We start from the raw sequence: 25,979 nt of genomic DNA, 5'->3' as shown, positions 1-25,979 counted from the left end.
TGTTAAATAAAATCAGTCATCACTGTCAGTTCACGTCACAGTTGCCATTTTTTTTGCCTGCAGGGCAAATTGTGTCACCCTAGTGCAAATCACATTTGGTGTGACACTTGTGCAAATTTAACCCAAAAAGTGACAGGCAGAGGAAGGCCACCCCCAGGGGCCGTCGTGGTGCTGGGATTCCCTTTGGCCCTAGAATGGCCAGTGTTCAGAGGCCACGTTCCCTGAACCCCCAAAGTTCTGAGGACTTAGTTGACTGGCTATCACAAGACACCCAATCTACTACAGCTTCCACTTGGAACCTTGAAGCACCGTCCTTCTCCTCCTCTAGCTTAGCTTCGGGCACCTCTCATGCTACCACTTGCCCGCCTGCCACCACCACCAACACTAGCACCTCAGCAGCTTTACTTGATCCGTCAGAGGAGTTATTTACACATCAGTTTGAAGACATGAGTGATGCGCAACCATTATTGCCAGAGGATGTAGTTAACAGGGATATGTCTCAGTCAGGCAGCATTACACACATGGACGTACGGTGTGATGATGATGTTGTATCCGCTGCTGCTTCCTTTCTTGAGATGTCAGATAGCGGTGAAGGAGTTGATGATGACGATGTGTCCGTGGATGCCACGTGGGTGCCCGCTAGAAGAGAAGAAGAGGGGGAAAGTTCAGATGGGGAGACAGAGAGGAGGAGACAAGTTGGAAGCAGGGGGAGGTCGTCGCAAGGAGCTAGTGGCACAGTCAGACAGCATGCATCGGCACCCGGGGTCAGCCAGATGGGACGCCAATCAACGCATGCCATTGCCACCACCAGAATGCCGTCATCGCAGAGCTCAGCAGTGTGGCATTTTTTGTGTGTGTCTGCCTCTGACAACAGCAAGGCCATTTGCAACCTGTGCCAGAAGAAACTGAGTCGTGGGAAGTCCAACACCCACCTAGGCACAACTGCTTTGCGAAGGTACATGATGTCACATCACAAACGCCTATGGGATCAACACATCAGTACAAGCAGCACACAAAGTCAAAGCCGCCATCCTCCTCCTGGTCCAGCATCTTCAGCCAAGTCAACCACTGCTGCCCTCCTTGCCCCCTCTCAACCATCCGCCTCTCCATCTCTTGCCTTGAGCAGTTCCTGCTCATCTGCCCACAGTCAGGTGTCTGTCAAGGAGATGTTTGAGCCCATGAAGACAATGTCTCAAAGTCACCCCCTAGCCCGGTGTCTGACAGCTGGCTTGTCGGAACTGCTAGCCTGCAAGCTTTTACCATACAAGCTGGTGGAGTCTGAGGCCTTTTAAAAAATTTGTAGCCATTGGGACACCGCAGTGGAAGGTACCCGGCCGAATTTTTTTTAGCACAAAAGGCAATCCCCAACCTTTACTCCATTGTGCAAAAGGAAATTATGGCATGTCTGGCACACAGTGTAGGGGCAAGGGTCCATCTGACCACTGATACCTGGGCTGCAAAGCATGGTAAGGGCAGGTATATCACCTACACTGCGCATTGGGTAGACCTGGTGACGGCTGCAAAGCATGGAATGTGTGGCTCTGCAGAGGAGTTGGTGACACCGCCACGACTTGCAGGCAGGCCTGCTGCCACCTCCTCTACTCCTCCTACTCCATCCTCTTCCATAACCTCCTCGGCCGAGTCCTCTTCCACTGCTGCGTCTTGCTCCACATCACCGGCACCCCCTCCAGCTCCCCAGGTGCTATTCCACATCCCGGATACGGCAGTGTCACGCCATCTTGGGGTTGACTTGCCTCAAAGCGGAGAGTCACACCGCACCACCGTCCTGCATTATAGAGTCTTCTGGACTTTATGATAATTTAAACTTGAATTTTCAAGAGTACTAACCATTACACAAAGGAACGCTTGTTGCGTGTGATTTTTTAACTTAAATTTTCAAATGTAAAATACAGAGAGGGAAGAACTCTGTCTCTTTATTTGATGAAAAATTTTATTTTGAAAATAATTTCTTTGTCTGTTTTTCCATCCTGCATTATAGAGTCTTCTGGGCTCTTGGATATGCGCTTGTTCTTATATTTCAGCCATGTGTACATGCCTAATTTTTCTGGCCTCTGGTGCTGCACTTTTTCTGCTGCTGCAATTTTTCTGGCCGCTGCTTTCATCTTGATTTGATGAAAAATTTTATTTTGAAAAGGATTTTCACAGTCCTGCATCATAGAGTCTTCTGGACTTTCTGATAATTTAAACTTGAATTTTCCAGAGTACTAACCATTACATCAAGGAACGCTTGTTGTGTACATGCCTAATTTTTCTGGCCTCTGGTGCTGCACTTTTTATGCTGCCGCAATTTTTCTGGGCGCTGCTACAGCTGCGGCTGCAACAATACTAAATTTTTGAGCAATGTGTACATGCCTAATTTTTCTGGTACTCTCTGCTGACATCTCTGTCCATTTTAGCAACCGTGCATATTAGATGTGTGGTAAGGGTAGCATGGTGTCTCAGAGGTTAGCACTGCTGACTTGCAGCGCTGGGGCCTTGGGTTCAAATGGTTGGGCCTGGTTATGGCTGCAGCCCATTCACCGCACAGACTTTTCACTGGGACGGGACACGTCATGGCACGTGACAATCCCGGACAGTTTTGCAAACACAGTTCTGAATAGGGGGAGGACTAGTGGCACTTGCAATAATGGTGTACACCCGTTTTTCCTTGTGGGTGCGCTGGGTAGCTGAGTTATGAAAGGCACACACCCATATCCTGTTCGTAGGATGCCAAAAGCTATGTGGTGACTGGGTTGTTGCAATATGTAGCTGGTTCTGGTGGTATTAACCCTGGGGGCAGAAGTTGTTAACCACTTAGTGTTCATGACGCCAGGATGTGGTTATTCCGGTATGGTAACCGCCGTCAACCAACCAAAAATATAAATATAAATGTAATAAAGGAATTTCCACAGAAGGGATTCTGAATAAACTGGAACTTTTACTTGAAATGATTAGGAAACCGTCTTTACACTTATGCAGTTCCTTCAGAGGCAGATGGGACACAGGATACCTCACAGGCTTGCTGGGACTTGTAGTTATGTAGATATTTATTTATGCAGGCCACTGTGCTACTAATATATTCCTTAGCTGAATAGTAGTCACTGTATTTGTAGGGAGAATTGTATTTCACGTTTTAGAAGTGTCTGCATTTCTTTAGGCTTTGTCCTAGATTAGATGAATTTGCAGTATACAGGACTTTATGCTTGTTTAGATCCAGGAGATAAGAGAGAAGAGAACTAACTGAGAGACTACAGCCCCTTATATACTAGGGGGGGCTGGACTAAAGCCCATTGGTTGCTAATGCCTAGGGTTCCTGTGCCCTTGGAACTCTGGGTATGTCACATGACAGTGGTTCACATGACTAACACTTTTATACATTTGTACAAACTTTATACATATTGACAATGCATACACAATATACACAATGCATTTAAATAGAACAATAAGAAGGTGAGCAAGGGGGGAACCCTGCAGGAGAGCCCTATGGACTCAAAGGGACTCTCGCTGAGGGGACTTAAGGATGGTACAGGACTAGGTCCTTTATCGGGACACCGCACTATTATAGCCTTTGGGGAAAGGACGCACCAGTTTACTGATGCGCTAGGAACATCAGAAAAAAGTGATGCAGGCTGCGTCCTGTGTCCGGGAATATAAACAAATGCGGCAAAGTAACTAGACTTTTAGTAGAAAAAATTTAACATCCGTCACTCCATTCAAGTCTATGAGTGAGGTAATGGATGCGTTATTATGGCCGTTTACTGCACAAACAACGGACCCGCAAAACTGAGGTCAGAACACAATCTGAAGCCTTAGAGGCCTGAGCTGGACAGACAGGTGTGTGATCACTGCCAGAGAGCAGGAGAAGGAATTTCTCTGGGGCAAATCCAGTGTGTCCGTGGAATATTGGATGCTGATGCACGGTACAAATAAATCAGATTTTTGGGAATGAATCTTCCATGTTTTAGGTAAGAACTTCATATTGATGTAAAGAACCTGATTTGAAGGACATTTAGGTCTCCATTTACTGCATGCTGCAAGCCAAATATTGCTGTATGTGAACTGCTGCAATAAACCCTGAACTATTGAACTGTGAACCTGCCTGTTTGGTTCTGTTTGCTTGGTGGAAACTCTGTTTGAACATTCCCATTCTACAAAACTATGAAACATTTGAAAATATAAAAATGTGTTATGTAGTAACTATGGAGTTAGTGAATGATTAACTCATAGATCACAATTTTTTTTGTATACATTAAAGAAGTTAACTTGATGTTATTTTGATGCCAATGTTTGTTTGTTTTTTATCATTATGATTTTCATAAATTTATATCACTTTTTCTTTTTAGGAAAGCATCGGAAAACTGGGAGAGATGTTGCAATAAAAATCATTGATAAACTTAGATTTCCCAGCAGGCAAGAAAGTCAGCTCAGAAATGAGGTGGCCATACTGCAGGTATGAATATTGATGGCATAAGTAAGATGCATGACATGTCACTGTCTTGGACATGGGTATCCTATATGGTTATTATTACTATTTTTGGATAAAATTGCCACCGTCATGTACCAACACAGTACATGAGATGAAAAGGTTTCATGATGAAAAAGCCATTCCCTAATCAATAAAGATACCGGGGGAGATTTATCAAAACCTGTGCAGAGGAAAATTTGCCCAGTTGCCCACAGCAACCAATCAGATTGCTTCTTTCATTTTTATGAAGGCCTGTGAAAAATGAAAGAAGCGATCTGATTGGTTGCTATGGGCAACTGGGCAAGTTTTCCTCTGCACAGGTTTTGATAAATCTCCCCCACCATGTTGTGGTGAAACATGCCAGTGGGATCCTTATCATTAATATAATAGTTAATCCATACTAGATAGACTATTGCAAGTGATACTGTGTGCTGCAGCCCCACCATTAAAGGGGTACTCCGCCCCTAGACATCTTATCCCGCTGCTGGGGACCCCGGGGATCGCTGCTGCAGCACCCCGCTATCATTACTGCGCAAAGCGAGATCGCTCTGCACGTAATGGCGGGCAATACAGGGGCTGGAGCATAGTTACGTCACGGCCCGCCCCCATCAATACAAGTCTATGGGAGGGGGCGTTGCGGTCGTCACGCCCCCTGCCATAGACTTGCATTAAGGGGACGGGCCGTGATGTCATGAGGGGCGGAGCCATGACATCACGCTGCTCCGGCCCCTGTATCGCCCGTCATTACGCACAGAGCGAACTCGCTCTGTGCACTAATGATGGCGGGGTGCCGCAGCAGCGATCCCCGGGGTCCCCAGCAGCAGGACCGCGGCCATCTAACATCTTATCCCCTATCCTTTGGATAGGGGATACGATGCCAGGGGCGGAGTACCCCTTTAAACAGTAATAATATGTGCTTCTTCAGTAATCTGTTTAAATAACGCTACATAAAAAGCTAAAAAGGTTATTTCAGTCTTTAAGGGAGGGGGACATTATATTTAAAAATTTTAAGTAATTAAATAGTAGGTCAATAAAAAAAAGGCTTTCGTTTAAGTTTTATTGAATTCATAATAAAGGGGAAAATACATATTAGTGGCCAATATGGCAAACTAAATTAATATTAAAGAAGTTACCTGGATGCATTTAATAGCATTTGATTCTATTTTCATGAAAATGATAAGACATGGTGGCACTCCCTCCACCTAGTGAAAGAAAGGTTTGGTCTCCAGGGGCGGCAAGTCTTCTTTTCTATAAAAACTGTGAATTGAATTAGCAGCCTACCTGAGAACTGGGCACAGCAGGAACGGTTTAGTAATTCAAAACAGGGTTAGATACAAGAAAACATTAGAACAAAATAATATTAATGCATATGCACAAATATAGAATCACATTCCCTCCCCTTCATCCACCCATACCTCTTCCCTTCACCTACTTGGTTAAACTTGATGGTCATGTGTCTGTTTTCTACCGTACTAACTATGTAACTATGATATGCACACTTTTGTAACCAACTCTTATTGTGCCGGTTGTCTGCTGGTTCCTTTGTCCAGTATTGTAAATGTCTTTGAAGTTTATTATTTATTTCAAGTTGTATTACATTTTCAGAGAGCTGTACATGTAAAATACATAGCACGAGGCTATAAAAATAAGTGCACTAAGCATGAGTAAAATAGGGCCATACCTGCACTGCCAGACTTAGAATTTAATGTGGAGCTCCTGGGCCCAAATACTCAGTCTATAAAAAGGCTCGCAATTTAAAGGGGTACTCGGCCACTAGACATCTTATCCCCTATCCAAAAGGATAGAGGATAAGATGTTTGATCACGGGGGTCCCGCCACTGGAACTTCGCTCCATGCCGGATGACTGGCGATGAGGGGCGGAGGCTCATGATGTCACAGTCACACCCTGATCGTGACATCACGGCCATGTCCCCTCAATGCAAGTCTATGGGAGGGGATGTGACGGCTGTCACACCCCCTTCCATAGACTTGCATTGAGGGGACATGGCCGTGATATCACAAGCGGGGCGTGGCCGTGACGTTACGAACCTCCACCCCTCATCGCCCGTCATCTGGCACGGAGCGAAGTTCCAGCGGCGGGACCCCCGTGATCAAGCATCTTATCCCCTATCCTGATGTTCGCTCTAAACAAACGCCAGGTGCAGCAGGGAGATCCCGGGGACTCTCTTTTGGATAGGATAAGATGTCTAGGGGCGGAGTACCCCTTTCAGGCCTTCACAGGCTCTAGTGTCTACCTGCCTTGCAACTACAACCTCTGCATCCCCTTTAGTTATGCCCATGGTCTAGATGACCACTAAAAAATATAGCTAACAAAGAATGCATATTTGGACTACTACAAAATATTTATTTTTGTTTTCTTTAGAACTTGCGCTGTCCTGGTGTTGTTGACCTGGAAGCTATGTGTGAGACACCTGAACGTATTTATGTAGTTATGGAGAAGCTGCATGGTGACATGTTAGAAATGATCCTGTCAAGCGACAAAGGTAGACTTCCTGAAAGGATCACAAGGTTTATTGTTACTCAGGTAAAGTATTTTTTTTACTATTTTTAATGTAAATCATTATTTTAGTATCTAGTCAGCTAATAACAGGACACCTACCAAGATATTTGTTGCCGGAGAAAAAATTCAATAAAAGCAATCTTCATTGAAATACAATATAAAAACTCATATTTAACAATACAAAACAGACAATGGCAACTGAAAAAGGAAATTGAATAAATTGACTTTACAGAAATGTATATAAAAACCCACCCTGGGCATAAACATATGAGATTCACAACAGGTATGAATATAAATCAAAAATGTTCAGATGAACCCAAAGTTTTACTTTTTAATTCTCTTCGGGCCTCTGAGTGTCCAGGCATACGTATCACTACTTAACTACTTACACTACATGGACCGGGAGCTCTGAAGCTTGCCCATGAAATGTAGGGCTTAAAGGGGTACTCCACTACCCCAGCATTTGGAGCATTTTGTTCCGAACGCTGGGTGCGGGCTGTGGGGGTTGTGACGCCACGCCCCCTCCCGTAAACTTGCATTGAGGGGTCGTGGGGTGACATCACGAGGGGCGTAGCTGTGATGTCACGACCCCCGCAGCCCGCACCCAGCATGACTTTAAGCACTCCTTTATTAACCTTTGCAACATTTCACACTGAAGTCTTCCTCATGGGTCATTTAGGGAATACCACACACTCTATTTACATCAATGAACTGAATAATATTAATCTTAATAATAATGACAATTACATTTACATTTATATCAATATTTATTTATATAGCGCCAACATATTCTGCAGCCCTTTATAATTCTGAGAGTACATATACAGACAATCAGATATAACAGAATTATACACTTATTATTTAAACAAAAGGAATGAGGGTCTTGCTCGCAAGAGCTTACAGTCTATGGGCAAAAGAGGTTGAGACAAAAAGCAAAAAGTGCTTCATTTGTACAGTAGTCCTGACATCATATATAAATAGGTTAGTGTGCATAAAGTTACAAGCCTATCTCTGTATGTACAGATACAAAATGCAGAAAGGTGGGCACTGATGAATTGAAGGTAAGAGGGAGGGGTGGGGGGTAGTATGGGAGTCCCATTTAGGCAGTATTAGGAATTAATATGATTGTTTTGAGTATTACATTTCAGAGAACTAGTGCAGCATAATGTGGAGCCCACCAGGGACGTGCACACATAGGCTTAAAGCGTACCCATCAGATCCAACAAAAAACATTTTCTTAAACATATCACTCAGTACCTCACTGTGCAGGTCTCCGCCCCCTCCCTCAGTATGCTGTCTGCTCACATGTCCCCTAACATAAGCAAAACTACAACTCCCATCTTGTCCTCACTGACAGTAGCGGGACACAAGCTGACAGTGGGAGGATTTTTCCAACAGCTGTGAGCCCTGCGCTCAGAGCTGTCAATCAAAGAAGTGTGTCCATGACATAGGTGAGGATGCATGGACACAGCAGGACTAGTATGTGTCCAAGCAGGCAGGGGGGCAGGTGTTTGTCTGGCTTTTTCAGTATGAAATACTAAAAATGTTCTAATGAAAGCAATTGCAAAACCTATTGGTTTTGCATGCTTTATAACATATCAAAAGTTTTTGTATCTGACAGTGCCCATTTAAAAGGGGGCTTGAGGGTTGTAGTGCTTTGTCACCTTTGCATATTGGAGTCTCTACTACAGACTCCAATGTACATGGGACAAAGCACTACAACCCCTAGTATGTAAAGTGAAAATGCATTACAAGCTCGCAACCTCCAGCACGCAAGGCAAAAAGGCACTACAGACTCTTTGTCCCTTTGCATACTGGGGGTTGTAGTGCATTTTTGTCTTGCATACTGGAGGTTGTAGTACAAAATAGGAAATAAAATATCTTTTAAATGTGTTCGTAAATGTGAATTAGCCCCTTCCCTAATAAAAGTTTAAATTACCCCCTTTAAAATAATGTACAAACATGAATATATTTGGTATCCCTGTGTGCGTAAAAGTCTGAACTAATTAGGCCACACAGTGAATGGCGTAAATGTATAAAAAAAAATTACCAAAGTCCAGAATTGCAGATTTTTGGTCACTTTATTAATGAATAATTTTTTTTTTTTTTTTATACAAAGTAATTTCAAAATGAATTCTAAACAAAAATGGTACTGATTAAAAAAAACTACAGATCATGGCGCAAAAAATTCCCCTCATACAGGCCCGTATACAGAAAATATATTATAGTTATAGGGGTCAGAAGAGAAAAATGTTAAGCATACTGATTAATTTACAAAAAGTTATAGTGGAAGATGTATTGTTTTCTTTTTTATGATACGTGTCCTTTTTTTTTTTTTTTCCTCGAGCCCCTGCCCTCCAAAATGTCTGTGCACGTCCCCGGAGCCCACATAGAATGGTAGACAGGGATGAGGGAGGAGATGTAGGGGGTACAGCAAGAAAACAGTGCTATAACATTTATACATAGTAATATAGTACAAAATACTTTGTACACAATGAGATTGGTGTTCTAAGTGGATTAAACCTTTAGTCTTTGCTGATCTCAAGAATGGTGTTGTGGGCAGTGTTGCCCCTTGTAAAGATGACACTTTTAAAGGGGTATTCCAGGCCAAAACTTTTTTTTATATATCCACTGGCTCTGGAAAGTTAAACAGATTTGTAAATTACTTCGATTAAAAAATCTTAATCCTTCCAATAGTTATTAGCTTCTGAAGTTAAGTTGTTGTTTTCTGTCTAACTGCTCTCTGATGACTCACTCCCGGGAGCTGTGCAGTTCGTATGGGGATATTTTCCCATCATGCACAGCTCCCGGGACGTGACATAATAAATGAGCAGTTAGACAGAAAGCTAACTTCAGAAGCTAATAACTATTGGAAGGATTAAGATTTTTAATATAAGTAATTTACAAATCTCAGTTTATTGGAGATTACTCGGCACCAAAAGGAATAACGGGTAGGTATCGGAATGGAAATAGTGTACGGCCCCTTTAACTGCTGTGTGAGCTCTGTATGCGGTGCTGACTCGCTGAAGATAAAGCAATTCACAATTCAATACTGAAGATGTAGAAAAAGCGGAGCACTCACCCAAGCTTCTACTGCAGTGGTAGTTTATTACAAACTTACAAACATGAGGGTACACGGACCAGGGAGCTGTAGTGGAGGACGCGGGGGTATAGTCTCGGTGACGGACCGTTGCGCGCTTCTGCGCTTCATCAGACCGGGAGTGTTGGGTTCACAGGTGTTTGATGACTTTTCGTTAAAGTTGGACATGTACATGAATTTATTTATTTTTCTCACTAAAATGCTCCCATGTGTGTGAAATACCCCATGTGTGGACTAAACTGGCACATTACAATGCTCAGAAGAGAAGAAGCGCCATTGGGCTTATGGAGAGAGAATTTGGTTGGAATAGAAGTCGGGGGCCTTGTGCATTTACACAGCCCCCCTGGTGCTAGAACAGTGGACCCCGCCACATGTGACCCCATTTTGGAAAATACACCACCCACAGAATTTAATAAGGGGTGCAGTGAGCATTTACACCCCACTGGCATTTGACACATCTTTGGAACAGTGGGCTGTGCAAATGAAAAATTAATTTTTTCATTTTCACGGACCACTGTTCCAAAAATCTGTCAGACACCTGTGGGGCGTAAATGCTCACTGTACCCCTTATTACATTCCGTGAGGGGTGTAGTTTCCAAAATGGGGTCACATGTGGGGGGGGGGGTCCATTTTTCTGGAACTATGGGGGCTTTGTAAACACACATGGCCTTGAATTCCGGACAAATTTTCTCACCAAAATCCCAATGGCGCTCCTTCTCTTCTGAGCAGAACACTTTACATCCACATATGGGGTATGTTCTTACTCAGAAGAAATGGGGTTACAAATTTTGGGGGGCTTTTTCCTATTTTCCCTTGTGAAAATGAAAAATTTAGGGTAACACCAGCATTTTTGTGAAAAAAAAGTTTTTTCTTCATTTTCCCATCAAACTTTAACGTAAATTCGTAAAACACCTGTGGTGTGTTAAAGCTCACTATACCCCTTGTTACGTTCCGGGGTGTAGTTTCCAAAATGGAGTCAAAATGGGTATTAATTTTTTTGCGTTTATGTCAGAACCGTTGTGAAATCAGCCACCCCTGTTCAAATTAACAATTTAGGCCTCAAATCTACATAGTGCGCTCTCACTCCTGAGCCATGTTGTGCACCCGCAGAGCATTTTACACCCACATATGGGGTATTTCCGTTCTCAGGAGAAATTGCGTTACAAATTTTGGGGGTCTTTTTTTCCTTTTAACGCTTGTGAAAATAAAAAGTATGGGGCAACACCAGTATGTTAGTGTAAATTTTTTTATTTCTTTACACTAACAAGCTGGTGTAGCCCCCAACTTTTCCTTTTCATAAGGGGTAAAAGGAGAAAAAGCCCCCCACAATTTGTAGTGCAATTTCTCCCGAGTATGGAAATACCCCATATGTGTCCCTAAACTGTTTCCTTGAAATACGACAGGGCTCTGAAGTGAGAGAGCGCCATGCGCATTTGAGGACTAAACTAGGGATTGCATAGGGGTATTCTATGCCAGTGATTCCCAAACAGGGTGCCTCCAGCTGTTGCTAAACTCCCAGCATGCCTGGACAGTCGGTGGCTGTCCAGAAATGCCGGGAGTTGTTGTTTTGCAACAGCTGGAGGCTCTGTTTTGGAAACACTGCCGTACGATATGTTTTTTATTTTTATTGGGGGGACAGTGTAAGGGGGTGTATATGTTGTGCTTTACCCTTTATGTTGTGTTAGTGTAGTGTAGTGTTTTTAGGGTACATTCGCACTGACGGGTTTACAGTGAGTTTCCCGCTAGGAGTTTGCGCCGCGGCAGAAAATTTGCCGCAGCTCAAACCTGAAGCTGGAAACTTACTGTAAACCTGCCCATGTGAATGTACCCTGTACATTCACATGGGGGGGGGGGGAGCAAACCTCCGGCTGTTTCAAAACTACTTTTGCAACAGCTGGAGGCACACTGGTTGGAAAACCTTCAGTTAGGTTCTGTTACCTAACTCAGTATTTTCCAACCAGGGTGCCTCCAACTGTTGCGAAACTACAACTCCCAGCATGTACTGATTGCCGAAGGGCATTCTGGGAGATGTAGTTATGCAACAGCTGGAGGTACGCAACTACAACTCCCAGCATGCCGAGAAAGCTGTTTGGGCATGCTGGGATTTGCAGTTTTGCAACATCTGGAGGGCTACAGTTTAGAGACTACTGCACACTGATCTCCAAACTGTGACCCTCCAGATGTTGCAAAACTACAAATCCCAGCATGCCCAGACAGCAATTGGCTGTCTGGGCATGCTGGGGGATGTAGTTTTGCAACAGCTGGAGGCACACAACTACAACTCCAAGCATGCCCAGACAGCCGTTTGCAGCCGGGCATGCTGGGTAGTGGTCTCCAAACTGTGATCCTCCAGATCTTGCAAAACTACAACTCCCGGCATGCCCAGACAGGCATTGGCTGTCTGAGCATGCTGGGAGTTGTAGTTTTGCAACATCTGAAGGATCACAGTTTGGCGACCACTACACAGTGGTCTCCAAACAGTGGTTCTCCAGATGTTGCAAAGCTACAACTCCCAGCATGTCCAGACAGTCTGGGAATGCTGGGAGTTGTAGTTTTGCAACATCTGGAGGATCACAGTTTGGCGACCACTACACAGTGGTCTCCAAACAGTGGTCCTCCAGATGTTGCTAAACTACAACTCCCAGCATATAACACCTACACTCTCCTATTGGACAGTCAAATATCATGCAGATAGCAATAAACAACAATTTCAATATACACCTACACTTGCTATCCCTCACCAATAACCACAATCAAGTAGTATCAAAAGACATCTTTATTATTAACAAAATCGAATTACAAAAATACACAATAGTAGAAAAAGACGCAACCCCTAACCCCTAAAAAACACACACCCCAAAATAGTATGGGAATCCCAGGCCGATCACTCGCACAGTATGACAGTATGCAAAATATCCTACTTATTATACCTCCATATATCTATATAGGAATGCTGATATCACAATAATATATTATGTACAATCACCGGCATCATAACACATTAGATCGCATTACCTGTTCCTTGCATACTATCAGCGGCCATCTGGGGACTCCCGTGCACCCTCAACGGACGTCTGTTTCGTGGGCTAACCCACTTCGTCAGGAGGTAATTTACCCTTGCCCACCGGGATATTTATACCTAAAGCCCGCTCAATGGCGCATGCCCGGATCTCCGGGCCGAAAGTCGGGACCTGCGGCGTCTTCAGGCTTCCGCCAGCATGTAAACATGACGGTTTCTGCCCTTAACTGACACTCTAGGTCAGGACTTCCGCTCAGACGATCAGCGCATGCGCACCGGGTTCAGATATTAGTAAGATCACCAATTTAGATACTATCTCATATATTATGAATATAAATTGGTCCCCAAATAGCTGTGATATACATTATACTACACATTATCAATACATAAGGTTCTGAGAACATCTATATTGACATTGATATTATATTACATTTTCTACATCAATCCTTATACACGGTACATTGTGCATTACACTCCTTTACATAATTTTATTTAAAAAAAAAAAAAATGTAAAAAAAATTGTCATGATTCAAATACCAAAATTACCTAAACATAATTATAACTATTATAGTGTTTTTAATCATACACATTATTATATATCTCTATACCATTGTGTCCAATAATGTGTTATTATAACCCTACAATTATTCTCCTCTTACATTACACAATCAGTGATTGAAAATTAATATTCAACCGTGTCTAGTGATACTTATTAAATTATTAGGTGACATATACAGTGATATTTTATGTAAAGGAGTTTAATGCACAATGTACCATGTATAAGGATTGATGTAGAAAATGTAATATAATATCAATGTCAATATAGATGTTCTCAGAACCTTATGTATTGATAATGTGTAGTATAATGTATATCACGGCTATTTGGGGACCAATTTATATTCATAATATATGAGATAGTATCTAAATTGGTGATCTTACTAATATCTGAACCCGGTGCGCATGCGCTGATCGTCTGAGCGGAAGTCCTGACCTAGAGTGTCAGTTAAGGGCGGAAACTGTCATGTTTACATGCCGGCGGAAGCCTGATGACGCCGCAGGTCCCGACTTTCGGCCCGGAGATCCGGGCATGCGCCATTGAGCGGGCTTTAGGTATAAATATCCCGGTAAGCAAGGGTTAACTAACTCCTGACGAAGTGGGTTAGCCCACGAAACAGACGTCCGTTGAGGGTGCACGGGAGTCCCCAGATGGCCGCTGATAGTATGCAAGGAACAGGTAATGCGATCTAATGTGTTATGATGCCGGTGATTGTACATAATATATTATTGTGATATCAGCATTCCTATATAGATATATGGAGGTATAATAAGTAGGATATTTTGCATACTGTCATACTGTGCGAGTGATCGGCCTGGGATTCCCATACTATTTTGGGGTGTGTGTTTTTTAGGGGTTGCGTCTTTTTCTACTATTGTGTATTTTTGTAATTCGATTTTGTTAATAATAAAGATGTCTTTTGATACTACTTGATTGTGATTATTGGTGAGGGATAGCAAGTGTAGGTGTACAACTCCCAGCATGCCCAGACAGCCAATGCCTGTCTGGGCATGCCGGGAGTTGTAGTTTTGCAACATCTGGAGCATCACTCACCGGCCAGTCAGATCCCGCCGCAGCCTGCAGGATCCGCCACCGCCACCGGGTAAGCAAGGACTTATTCCCTCTGTGCCCCGCTCTCCCCGGACTAACACATGTGGGCCGCTGCCGGACACCCGGATCACCGCGCATCCGCTGACCACCCCCCGCCGCCCCTACACACCTGATCGCTGATCGGGTTAATCAAATGGGGTCCCAGGGTGTCGGGCAGGAGTGGTCACCTGCCGGACACCCCGGGACTTTAGCTAGTTAACCCGATCAGCGCCGCGGGAGCATGCACAATGAACGCCACCTTTATACGGCGGAATGCGTGAAGGTATCGCGTTATCTGCCTTATAAATGCAGCGTCCAGCGCAACGGGGTTAAGCTGAACTTCTCACCTGCCGGAGACAACCGGAGGTGAAAAGTTCAGCCCCCCCGGATGCAGCAGCAGCTGCAATTATGTGAATGACGGGTATACCCGTCGCTCTGCGCGAATGCACTTCAGCAGCCGACGGGTATACCCGTAATTCTGCGTTAAGGGGTTAAAGGGGTATTCCAGGAATTTTTTTTTATTTGACTATGCTACAGGGGCTGTAAAGTTAGTGTAGTTTATAATATAGTGTCTTGTGTACCTGTGTGTGACGGTTTTCTCACAATTCTTATGTGATTTTCACCCCAATATTTATTTTTAACAGCATACAAAATGACTGTTGTCTCAGATTTTTCCCAGCTTGCAATGCGGTCGAGACCTGACTCACTAGTCAGCTGAGGACAGGGAGCCTGTCTGCTTCAATGGGTGGAGGGATCAATCTGCAACTAATGCAACAGCTGGAGCCACCCTGATTGAAAACCACACTGATTTGAATGGATGCAGCTCATCTATGTTTCAATGGGTGGGGTGGCTGATGTGTGGGAGGGAGGAAAATGGAATTATGGGATTTGTAGTCAAAAAACGAAAAGTCAAACAGGAAATACAAGTTCACAAAAAGGTAGCCACAGTGTTATGGTAATCTCATAACATAGCCATTTAGCCCCAAGACAAGCGCAGATCCTTCCTACGCATGTCCATTACTGTCTTCCAGGTACATACTAAAATCACCTTATGGTGGATAATCCCTTTAATTGGGGAAACCAAACTGGAAACAATGCATATACACCATGATTGTCTGCTTGCTGAATTTGTATACATATGTATACGTTTACTTTATTTGTAATTTCATTTATTCAGCATTATCTGGATGCATTTTTCTATCATATATAGATCAAAACGTGTAGGGGGAGATTTATGAAAACCCCCTACACGAAAGGTTAACCAGTGTACTATAGCAACCTCAGATTTCTTCTTTCTTTTTTCAGAGGCCCTTTCAAAAATAAAAGAAGCAATCTGGTTGCTATAGGCAACTGAAGAACTTTTCCTCCTGTTGGGGATTTTATACTGTACTGATTGTTAAAAATCATATGTATTGTTCGTGTATTTTGCACTGTATGTCTTAAAGGGGTACTCCGCCCCTAGACATCTTATCCCCTATCCAAGGGATAGGGGATAAGATGTGAGATTGCCGGGGTCCCGCTGCTGGGGACCCCCGGGATCTACCATGCAGCACCCACCTTTAGCAGCTTCCGGAACCGCTGGAGGTCCTCAGGCTGAGTCCATCTCGACCACGAGAACGGAGCATAGTGACGTCACGGCTCCGCCCCCGTGTGAAGTCACACTCCGCCCGCTCAATGCAAGTCTATTGGAGGGGCGTGACAGCTGTCATGCCCCCTCCCATAGGCTTGAATTGAGGGGGCGGAGCGTGACATCACACGGGGGCAGAGCCGTGACGTCACTATGCTTTGTCCCCGTGATCGCCAGTAATCAGACCCGGAGCGAACACGCTCCGGGGACTGATTCTAACAGGGTGCGGCGTGGAAGATCATGGGGGTCCCCAGCGGCGGGACTCCCGCAATCAGGCATCTTATCCCCTATCCTTTGGATAGGGGATAAGATGTCTTAGCGTCGGAGTACCCCTTTAAAACAGTAACAAGGTGCTTGGCTTTTCCCTATGATGATATATTCACACATAGTATTTTGGATTTTGTTTGAGCTTAAACCTGATCAAAAAATTACTTAAAATGTTTTTTCTTTAGGTATTGGAAGCTTTACGTCACCTTCATTCTAAGAGTATTGTTCACTGTGACCTTAAACCAGAAAACGTTCTCCTGGCAACAGAAGATCCATTCCCACAAGTAAGCATGAGACCAGATAACAAAAAAACTTGTGTAGCAGTGGTCATAGTACATATGTATTTGGTCATTGTAACTACATTTAATAAGACAAATATATTAATCTCAAGGGAATATATAAAATATTGATGTACCTTTTTTTAGGTCAAAACTGTCTCTCTTGAGAGAGATATATACACACCTGTCCCTGCATGTGTGCATGCTTTTCTAAATGGAGTGATTGCAGAAGGCTGTTTATCAGACTACTTCCCAAGAGTTGATGAAAATCAAGCATGCGTGACCAATTTTTTTCCCCTGACATATATGTTGGCCAATTCCACCAAAAAGATAGGTTCAGTCAATTTGAAGAGGGTATTCCGGTATTAGAATATATATATATATATATATAATTATATTTACATAAAACTATCACCCCAAGACACATAACTCACTAATATTAGTGTTCTCTCAAATTGAACTGGCTAAAACATGCTTTTGCTTGACTCACTTCTTGACAGGAAGTTGTGTAACCCTTTCACTTTTAGTTTGGTGCTATTTCAGCAGCTCCCTGGCTCCTCCCTCTAAACACATCATTCTCTTCTATCTCAGGAGGTGTTGCTGGATCTTGACTCTAAGCTCAAATGATGTTACCACCTAAATCTAGCCCCTCTTACAGACATTATCATCTTACATTTAGGGAAGAATGAGTTTATACCATATTGCCTTGTGCAAAAGACATATGAGATGAAGGGGGTGGGGAGTCAGCCTGTCAGTGCTTAGACCATATGCAGCACACTGCATTAAATTAGTCTGCATGGGTGTCATCCCAGAAGGAAACCTCTTCTAAAGATGATGCACAAAAAAGTCAGATGAGACCAAGATTTGTTTCAGATGGTGTCAAGAGTGTGTTTCGGCAACCAGGTGAGGAGTACAAAGTCAAGTGTGTCTTGCTCACAGTCAAGCATGGTGGTGAGAGTGTCATGGTCTAAGCCTGCATGAGTGCTGCTGGGGAGCTACATTTTATTGTGGGAACTATGAATGCCAAATTGTACTGAGTGTACTGTGACATACTAAAGCAGATCACCTCCCTTTGGAAACTGGGTCGCAGGGCAGTATTCCAGCATGAAAAAGACTCTAAAAACACCATCAAGATGACCACTGCCTTGCTAAAGAAGCAGAGGGTGAAGGTGGTGAACTGGCGAAGCATGTCTCCAGACCTAAACCCTATTGAGCATCCTCAAACAGAAGGTGGAAGAGCGCAACTTTTCTAACATCCACCAGCTCTGTGATGGAGGAGAGGAGGAGGACTCCAGTTGCAACCAGTCAAGCTCTGGTGAACTTCATGCCCAAGAGGCATAAAGGGGTACTCAGTGGGAAAAATTTTTGCTGCTGGGGCCAAAAACGTCACACTGCCGCTCAGCCTATAGCCGGCCGAGTCGGGGCTTCACTGCGGCCGATGATTGGCTGAGTGCAGTATGATTCACCAACCACTGGCAACCAGGAAGAGGATCGCGACGGAGACCGGAGTGGGTTACTGGAGGCACCGGGGGAGCAAAGGAAGGTATGTATCTCTTTATGTTTTTTACTGCCGGCAGTATGGAGGACAATTTTTCTATCCTGGATTATTCCTTTAAATAGAAGTAATTTACAAATCTGTTTAACTTTCTGGCACCAGTTGATTAAAAAAATTTTTTTTTTCCACTGGAGTACCCATTTAAGGTAGTGCTAGAAAATAATGGTGGCCACACAAAATATTGACAGTATATCCCTACTGTGTTAAGCAAAAAAAAACTTATAAAGCTTATACTAGGGGTACATTTACTTCCTGACTCCAAATATGAATAATCAGAATAAATCCCTGGATCAACATTCTATTCCCATAAATCTAGTATCAATAACTTAATAACTTAATAATATTATTACCCTCCAAAATGCATCCAAACCGACTTGGAACTCTTTTATTGGGTTTACCATGACCACTTCCAGTGGCAGAGTTCCATAATCTCACTGCTCTTACAGTAAAGAATCCTTGTCTTGCTGGTATAGAAACCTTTTTTGCTCTAAGCATAGAGAATATAATCCTGTTATAGATACTTGGTCAAAATAGATTATGGGAGGGATCTCTGGTCTGCCCCTTATATATTTATACATAGTTATTAGGTTATCCCCTAAACTGTCTTGTTCCTAAACTAAATAACCCACTTTTGAACATCTTTCTGGTCATTGTAGTCCTCCCATTGCCTGTCTTTGAACTATCTTAAAGGTGTACTCCTGTGGAAAACATTTTTTTTTAAATCAACTGGTGCCAGAAAGTTAAAAAATCTTTACTCTTCCAGTACTTTTAAGTAGCTGTATGCTACAGAGGAAATTCTTTTATTTTTGAATTTCTTTTTTGTCTTGTCCACAGTGCTCTCTGCTGACACCTGATGCTGGTATCAGGAACTGTCCAGAGCAGGAGAAAATCCCCATAGCAAACCTATGCTGCTCTGGACAGTTCCTGATACGGGCATCAGGTGTCAGCACTGTGGACAAGACAAAAAATAAATCCAAAAATAAAAGAATTTCCTGTGTAGCATACAGCTGCTTAAAAGTACTGGAAGGGTAAATGTTTTTTAATAGAAGTAATTTACAAATTTGTTTAACTTTCTGGCACCAGTTGATTTAAAAAAAAAAAATTTCCACTTGAGTACCCCTTTAAAACTGTGCTACTATGAGACAAGGGTTAATTGTATGTATAGAGATATGTATGCGTTTATGGCTATACAGAAATGACAAGTAAAAGCTAACATTGTTGTATACAGTGTCTTCATTACTTCTCACAAACCAATAAATATAGGAAAATATACCTCTGTGTAACAAATATAGGCTTATATCTACATCACTTCCCAAATAGTAAGCCCAAATAATAAAACTAAACCCAATTTTAACAAAATAGAGCAATTTTCTTGAACATGATTATTACCCAAAACGATTACCAATAACACTACAATACACGTAAGACAATTAACATTGATGAGGGAGCATAGCAAGTAGAAGTACTATAATTCATAATGTAATTCATATATCATACAAAGTATAAATATTAATATGTATAGCCATTCAAGGGCCTCTGTAAAACAGCCAAAATGAATCCCAAATAAGAGGATATTCCACAATATGTAAACATAGACTGATAAAGGTAAAGAGCGCAGTTATAAACCCGAATAAAGTGCACTTGCAATAAATGTGCCCCAATTGGATAGGCACAACAAAGTGCTACGTAGTATTATCAGGTACTGGCACTAGCACTTTGTCGTGCCTATCCAATTGTTGCAAGTACCCTTTATTAGGGTTTACTGCCCTCTTGTGGACAGTGCAATATTTACCTTTAACAGTCTATGTTTACAAATTGTGGAATATCCTCTTATTTGGGAGCAATTTTGGCTGTTTTTCAGAGACACTTGCCTGATGAAATTTGCAGTGATGTAATGGCTATACATATTAATATTTATACTTTGTATGATATATGAATTACATTATGAATTTTAGTACTACTGTTTGCTATGCTCCTCCATCAATTGTAATTGTCTTATGTGTATGTGTATTTTATGGGTAATAGTTTTCAGTAATAATAATGTTCAATAAATTTGCTCTATTTTGTTAAAATTGGGTTTGATTTCATTATTTGGGCTTACTTTTTGGTAAGTCTTCATTACTTCTGTCTTTTTGAGCATATTTTCAGGTAATTTATTTTCAGAGTAATCTACAAATCTCCCTGGAAATGTCAGCATTCTGGCTAGATTCTGTTGATTTATCAAAATTTTTTGACATTTTATTTTGCACATTTTTATTCTTCCTTTATGTTTACAATTAAGGTAAAACTTTGTGACTTTGGCTTTGCCCGCATCATTGGTGAAAAATCCTTCAGAAGATCAGTGGTTGGGACTCCTGCATATCTGGCTCCTGAAGTTTTGAGAAACAGTGGTTACAATCGGTCACTGGATATGTGGTCTGTTGGAGTGATCATCTATGTCAGCCTTAGTGGCACCTTTCCCTTTAATGAGGATGAAGATATCAATGATCAGATACGGAATGCAGCATTTATGTACCCTAAGAACCCTTGGAATGAGATTTCAAATGATGGTGAGATTCAGATTTGCAAATGTTGCACCCATAGAATCAAATTAAAAAAAAAAAAGTCAAAAGTTTAGATTGCTTTGAGAGTTAGTCCTGAGACCTGCTGTGGTCATGAGTCATAAGAGGGTTAAGTGCTCTTCATTCCCCAGCTGTCAATCAAATAAAAAAAATTCACTTTATAGGTCTATGCAAAGAAAAATTTGGATGTAGCGGCAGTCTCCTGCAAGGAGTTTTATTGTGTGGTGAGCCAGGGAGTGAATATAGAAATTGAAATGAATAAGGATTGTAAAATAACACTGACACTTAGGTTTATTCTTTATCACCTGCCAAACACTGCAGCTTGCTGCAGTATTTACCATTTTGTTAATGTCATCTTTCGTGATGACGTCACTCAACATTACAGAAACGTGAAAGAGTATGGAAAAGTAAGCACTTAAAAAGTTGGAGCAAATATCTTTGATTGGAACCATTAGTTTTTTTAGTTCCTGTATGGTCATTAATACAGTTTCTGTATGAGTAACGATCTTAAAGGGTAGCTCCCACCATCATGATTTTTTTTTTTCTGTCCCTGCCTATTGCCCTTCTATCCCTAACACCCTCCCTGCCTTTATTTATTTTTTTTACTATTTTTAAAATGGCATTTAGTCTGCCTGGTAGTGTGCTCACTACCAGGCAGACTTCCCCAGCAGGCACCACGTCACTGATGCCTGCTGGGGGGGGACTTCCGCCGTTAGTTCTCCCAACAGGGTGCCTCCAGCTGTTTCACCACTACAACTCCCAGCATGCCCTGACATCTATTGGCTGTCAGGGCATGCTGGGAGTTGTAGTGGTAAAACAACTGGAGGCACCCAGGACAGGAGTTTCATGGGGGAAGGAGTGAGCCAGGAGCCGATGCGGGAGGGACGGATGCGGGAGAGACTCTTCCTGCCGCTCGGTAAGTAAACCCAAACAACCCCCCCCCCCCCGTACCTTGGGACCTTGCAGCGCACCCCATCCTCCCCCGTACCTTGCAGCAGCGCCCCCCATCCCGCTCGTACCTTGCAGCAGCGCCCCCCATCCCCCCGCACCTTGCAGCAGCGCCCCCCATCCCCCCGCACCTTGCAGCAGCGCCCCCCATCCCCCCGCACCTTGCAGCAGCGCCCCCCATCCCCCCCGTACCTTAGAGCAGCACTCCCCGCACCTTGCTGTAGCAGCCAACCCCCCGCGCCGCCCGCACCTTGCAGCAGGGCCGTCAGCCGATGCGGAGCCCTGTTACTGCGCCTGCGCAAAATTTCGACTGATGCCCTGCCGGAATCAGTCGGAATTTTGCTGTGACGTCACTCTGCACTGCATTCGGCCACTAGGAGGGCGCCCCCTAGTGGCCGAATTTCAAATTGCTTTTAAAATGTTTTAAAAGCATTTTTTTTTATAAAAGTATATTAGAGATATGTTGTAGTACTTGAGTACTACAACATATCAAAAATTATTTTTCATGACAGTGCCCATTTAAAATTCTTACCTATTTACACTTCATTGAACAGATTTTATGAGGATTGTATTTATTTTTTTTTGCCCAAAACAATCTTTGTTTGTGCTTTCCCATAAGGATTTAAGCTCCATCTTTTGGCAGAAACATGCAATCTTCATATGTATCAATAACTCAGAAGAGTAAATGCACTATTTGAAAACCTATGTGTGGTATATGAAATATAGCTTCATGTTCTTTGCCAATTATTAATGCTTATTAATGTTTTATTTTCTCTCCATAGCAATTGCTCTTATTAGCAGTTTGTTACAAGTACAAATCAGAAGACGATTTAGTGTTGACAAGGCGCTGAGTCACCCATGGATGCAGGTACATGTATCTTCTTGGTTATTCTCATGGCTTGTTTTTGAAGGGCCCCAGTTCACAGAGTGATTACTGAACAAATAGGCTAGTATCACCTTGTGTTATAGGGACAGCGATCAGCCAACAAACGGGAAAACGGCTGGGGAGGAAGCTCGGGTTTCAAAAGTATACACAAACCTTTACTCACCTACTGCGGTGCTTCCGGTGTGCTGCGCTGGGTCCCTTCATCGATCGTCTTCTTGAGCTGCAGCCTGACGTGTTGGGTCCGGGAAGCACCTGGGTCCAGTGTATCAGGCTGCTGCTCAGCAAATCTGGCTGCAGCGATGTCCCATCTCAGCCAGTGATTCACTGAGCAGCAGTGTGACACACTGGACCTGGGTGATTCCTGGGCCCGATAGTCAAGCTACAGCTCAGAAAAAGAATCGCCTTTGGGTGACCAGAGCAGTACACAGGAGGCCTTGAGGGATCGCGAGAGGTTTGTTTTTGATATATACAGAACTTTTGAAAAAGAAAAACAGCCACTGAATAACCGCTTTAAGCTACTTACTTTAATTAGTTCCCCCCAGGTTCTGTCCATTAAAGGGGTATTTCTCTCTCTGTACAAGGATTCCAAGCTCCCCAGTCTGCTTGCTGCTGAAGGTGGTCAGGAAGCTGACTGTTTTATTCAATTTGTGTAACTCTCATTGACTTAACTGGGAAATGTGTAATGAGCATAGCATCACAAACTTTGTTGTTTTTTTCTTAATAATCTTTTCTGGCAGCTGCCAGAAGTCCAGAGGGCACAAGAGGCCCAAGTACATAAATGGGAATGTCCCTTTTGGGTATCTAGATAGGACCTCTGTATTAGGTAATTCTCTCCTATTAAGTTATAGGTAGGCCCCATAAAGTAGGTAGTTTCCCAGTAGGTACCGTATATATACTCGAGTATAAGCCGATCCAAATATAAGCCGAGGCCCCTATTTTTACCCCAAAAACCAAGGAAAAGTTATTGACTTGACTATAAGCCTAGGGTGGGAAATACATCATCCCCCCCATGTAATCATCCAGACCCCCGTCATCATCCCACCCCTTCATCATCACCGCCTGTCAATCCCTTCATCAGTGGTTTTCAACCTGCGGACCTCCAGATGTTGCAAAACTACAACTCCCAGCATGCCGGGACAGCCATCGGCTGTCCAGGCATGCTAGGAGTTATAATGTTGAAACCTCTGGAGGTCCGCAGGTTGAAGACCACTGCGGCCTTCGTCATCATCCAGCCCCCCTTTTTTTTTGTACTCACCTCCCCTCGGCAGGAAGTTAGGGTGAGCTGGTCCGGGCCACCTATGCTGCAGGGAATGTCCGGTGGGGATGGTTAGTCGTTGCGGGCTGTCCATTTTCACCGAGGGGGGGGGGGCCTCTTCTCTGCGCTTCGGGATCGGAGTAGTGACGTTGCCTTGACGACGACGCACAGGGATTTTGCCAATGAACGTCCCTGTGCGTCATTGTCAAGGCAACGCCACTACTCCGGGGCCAGGCCCGAAGCGCGGAGAAGAGGGCCTCCCGGTGAAAAATGACAGCCTGCAATGACTAACCATCCCCACTGGACGGTCCCTGCAGCATAGATGGCCCGGACCAGCTCACCCAAACTTCCCGCCAAGGGGAAGTGAGTACAAAAGGGGGGGCATGATGATGACAAAGGCCACAGTGGTCTTCAACCTGCGGACCTCCAGAGGTTTCAAAACTACAACACCCAACATGCCCGGACAGCCGATGGCTGTACAGGCATGCTGGGAGTTGTAGTTTTGCAACATCTGGAGGTCCACAGGTTGAAGACCACTGATGAAGGGATTGGCAGGCGGAGAGTTCACTCAAGTATAAGCCGAGGGGGTGTTTTCAGCACGAAAAATCGTGCTGAAAAACTCGGCTTATACTCGAGTAGATATGGTATTATGCCCTCCCATTAGGTAATTATAGCTCCTGTTCAGGCCACTGTGGTCTAAAATGCTAAGTGATATAACAAATAGCAATTGGCCTTTTGCTCCCATTCAGCTGTATGAGTGTCTTAAAAACACACATACAGTTGACAGCAGACCCACCCCATCTTAAAGGGGTATTCCAGGAAAAAACTTTTTTTTATATATCAACTTAAACAGATTTGTAAATGACTTCTATTGAAAAATCTTAATCCTTCCAGTACTTACCAGCTGTTGAAGTTGAGTTGTTCTTTTCTGTCTAACTGCTCTCTGATGACACCTGTCTCGGGAGCTGTCCAGAGTAGGAGCGAATCCCCATAGCAAACCTCTTATGCTCTGGACAGTTCCTGAGACAGACAAAGGTGTCAGCAGAGAGCACTGTATCAGACAGAAAAGAACAACTCAACTTCAGCAGCTGATAACTATTGGAAGGATTAAGATTTTTTAATAGAAGTAATTTACAAATCTTTCTGGAGCCAGTTGATTTAAAATGAATTTCCCCCCGGAATACCCCTTTAACACTAGCACATATTATCTTTTTATAAAGAGGGATGTAATGTGGATGCAGCTGAGTGGAGGTCTAGGCTCGACCTAACTTGTCCAATATTAACACTTGATTCGAGTCATTAAAAAAAAAAAAATTCTAATTTTTTTAAACCATTTGAGGATGGTTTCACAAATTGTTCTGAAAAAGTATATTTTTTACAGCTGTGATCCATAAAAAGAGGACCTCTCAAATTTTTTGATAATACTTTGGTGTTGTTACAACTTGGTACTGACAATACATCTGGAAATTCGTCAATGTATTTTATGTTCATTCTAATCACATAGGGGGAGATTTACGAAAACCCGTGCAGAGGAAAAGTTGACCAGTTGCCCATAGTAACCAATCAACTTGCTTCTTTAATTTTGCAGAGGACTTTTAAAAAACTAAAGAAGCAATCAGATTGGTTGCAATGGGCAATATGTCAACTTTTACTCTGCACAGGTTCAGCGGTGCTAGGTAGACAGAGCGGCTCAGTTATCCTCCAATGCAGCAGCCGGCGGGTGCTCTTCCAGTCGACCCGCTCTTGTCCCCCTGCTCAGAGCCGTGCGGAGGCTTGGCAGGCGCTTCTCTAGTGCGCTGTTACGAGCTGTCGCCGCTCCAAGGAATGTGCTTATTTTAAGTGTCCCTACATC

General features: G+C 43.3%; 1 protein-coding gene across 5 annotated transcripts in view; it reads left to right on the top strand.

Annotated features, from left to right (window-relative positions):
* The window catches only part of LOC130277062 (serine/threonine-protein kinase D1-like), a 188,413-nt gene that overhangs the window by 151,825 nt on the left and 10,609 nt on the right, over nucleotides 1-25,979 (top strand). For all 5 annotated transcript variants that reach the window (XM_056527327.1, XM_056527326.1, XM_056527325.1 and 2 more), the window contains 5 exons: nucleotides 4,344-4,450; nucleotides 6,849-7,010; nucleotides 16,830-16,928; nucleotides 20,759-21,026; nucleotides 22,769-22,854. In XM_056527327.1, the coding sequence (XP_056383302.1) occupies nucleotides 4,344-4,450; nucleotides 6,849-7,010; nucleotides 16,830-16,928; nucleotides 20,759-21,026; nucleotides 22,769-22,854 (722 nt within the window). The remainder of the gene's footprint in view (nucleotides 1-4,343; nucleotides 4,451-6,848; nucleotides 7,011-16,829; nucleotides 16,929-20,758; nucleotides 21,027-22,768; nucleotides 22,855-25,979) is intronic.

The sequence above is a fragment of the Hyla sarda genome, chromosome 6 (assembly GCF_029499605.1).
Source record: "Hyla sarda isolate aHylSar1 chromosome 6, aHylSar1.hap1, whole genome shotgun sequence".
Taxonomy (NCBI): Eukaryota; Metazoa; Chordata; class Amphibia; order Anura; family Hylidae; genus Hyla; species Hyla sarda.
The sequence above is the reverse complement of the archived record's forward strand: the minus strand, read 5'-3'. Positions and strand labels throughout refer to the sequence as shown.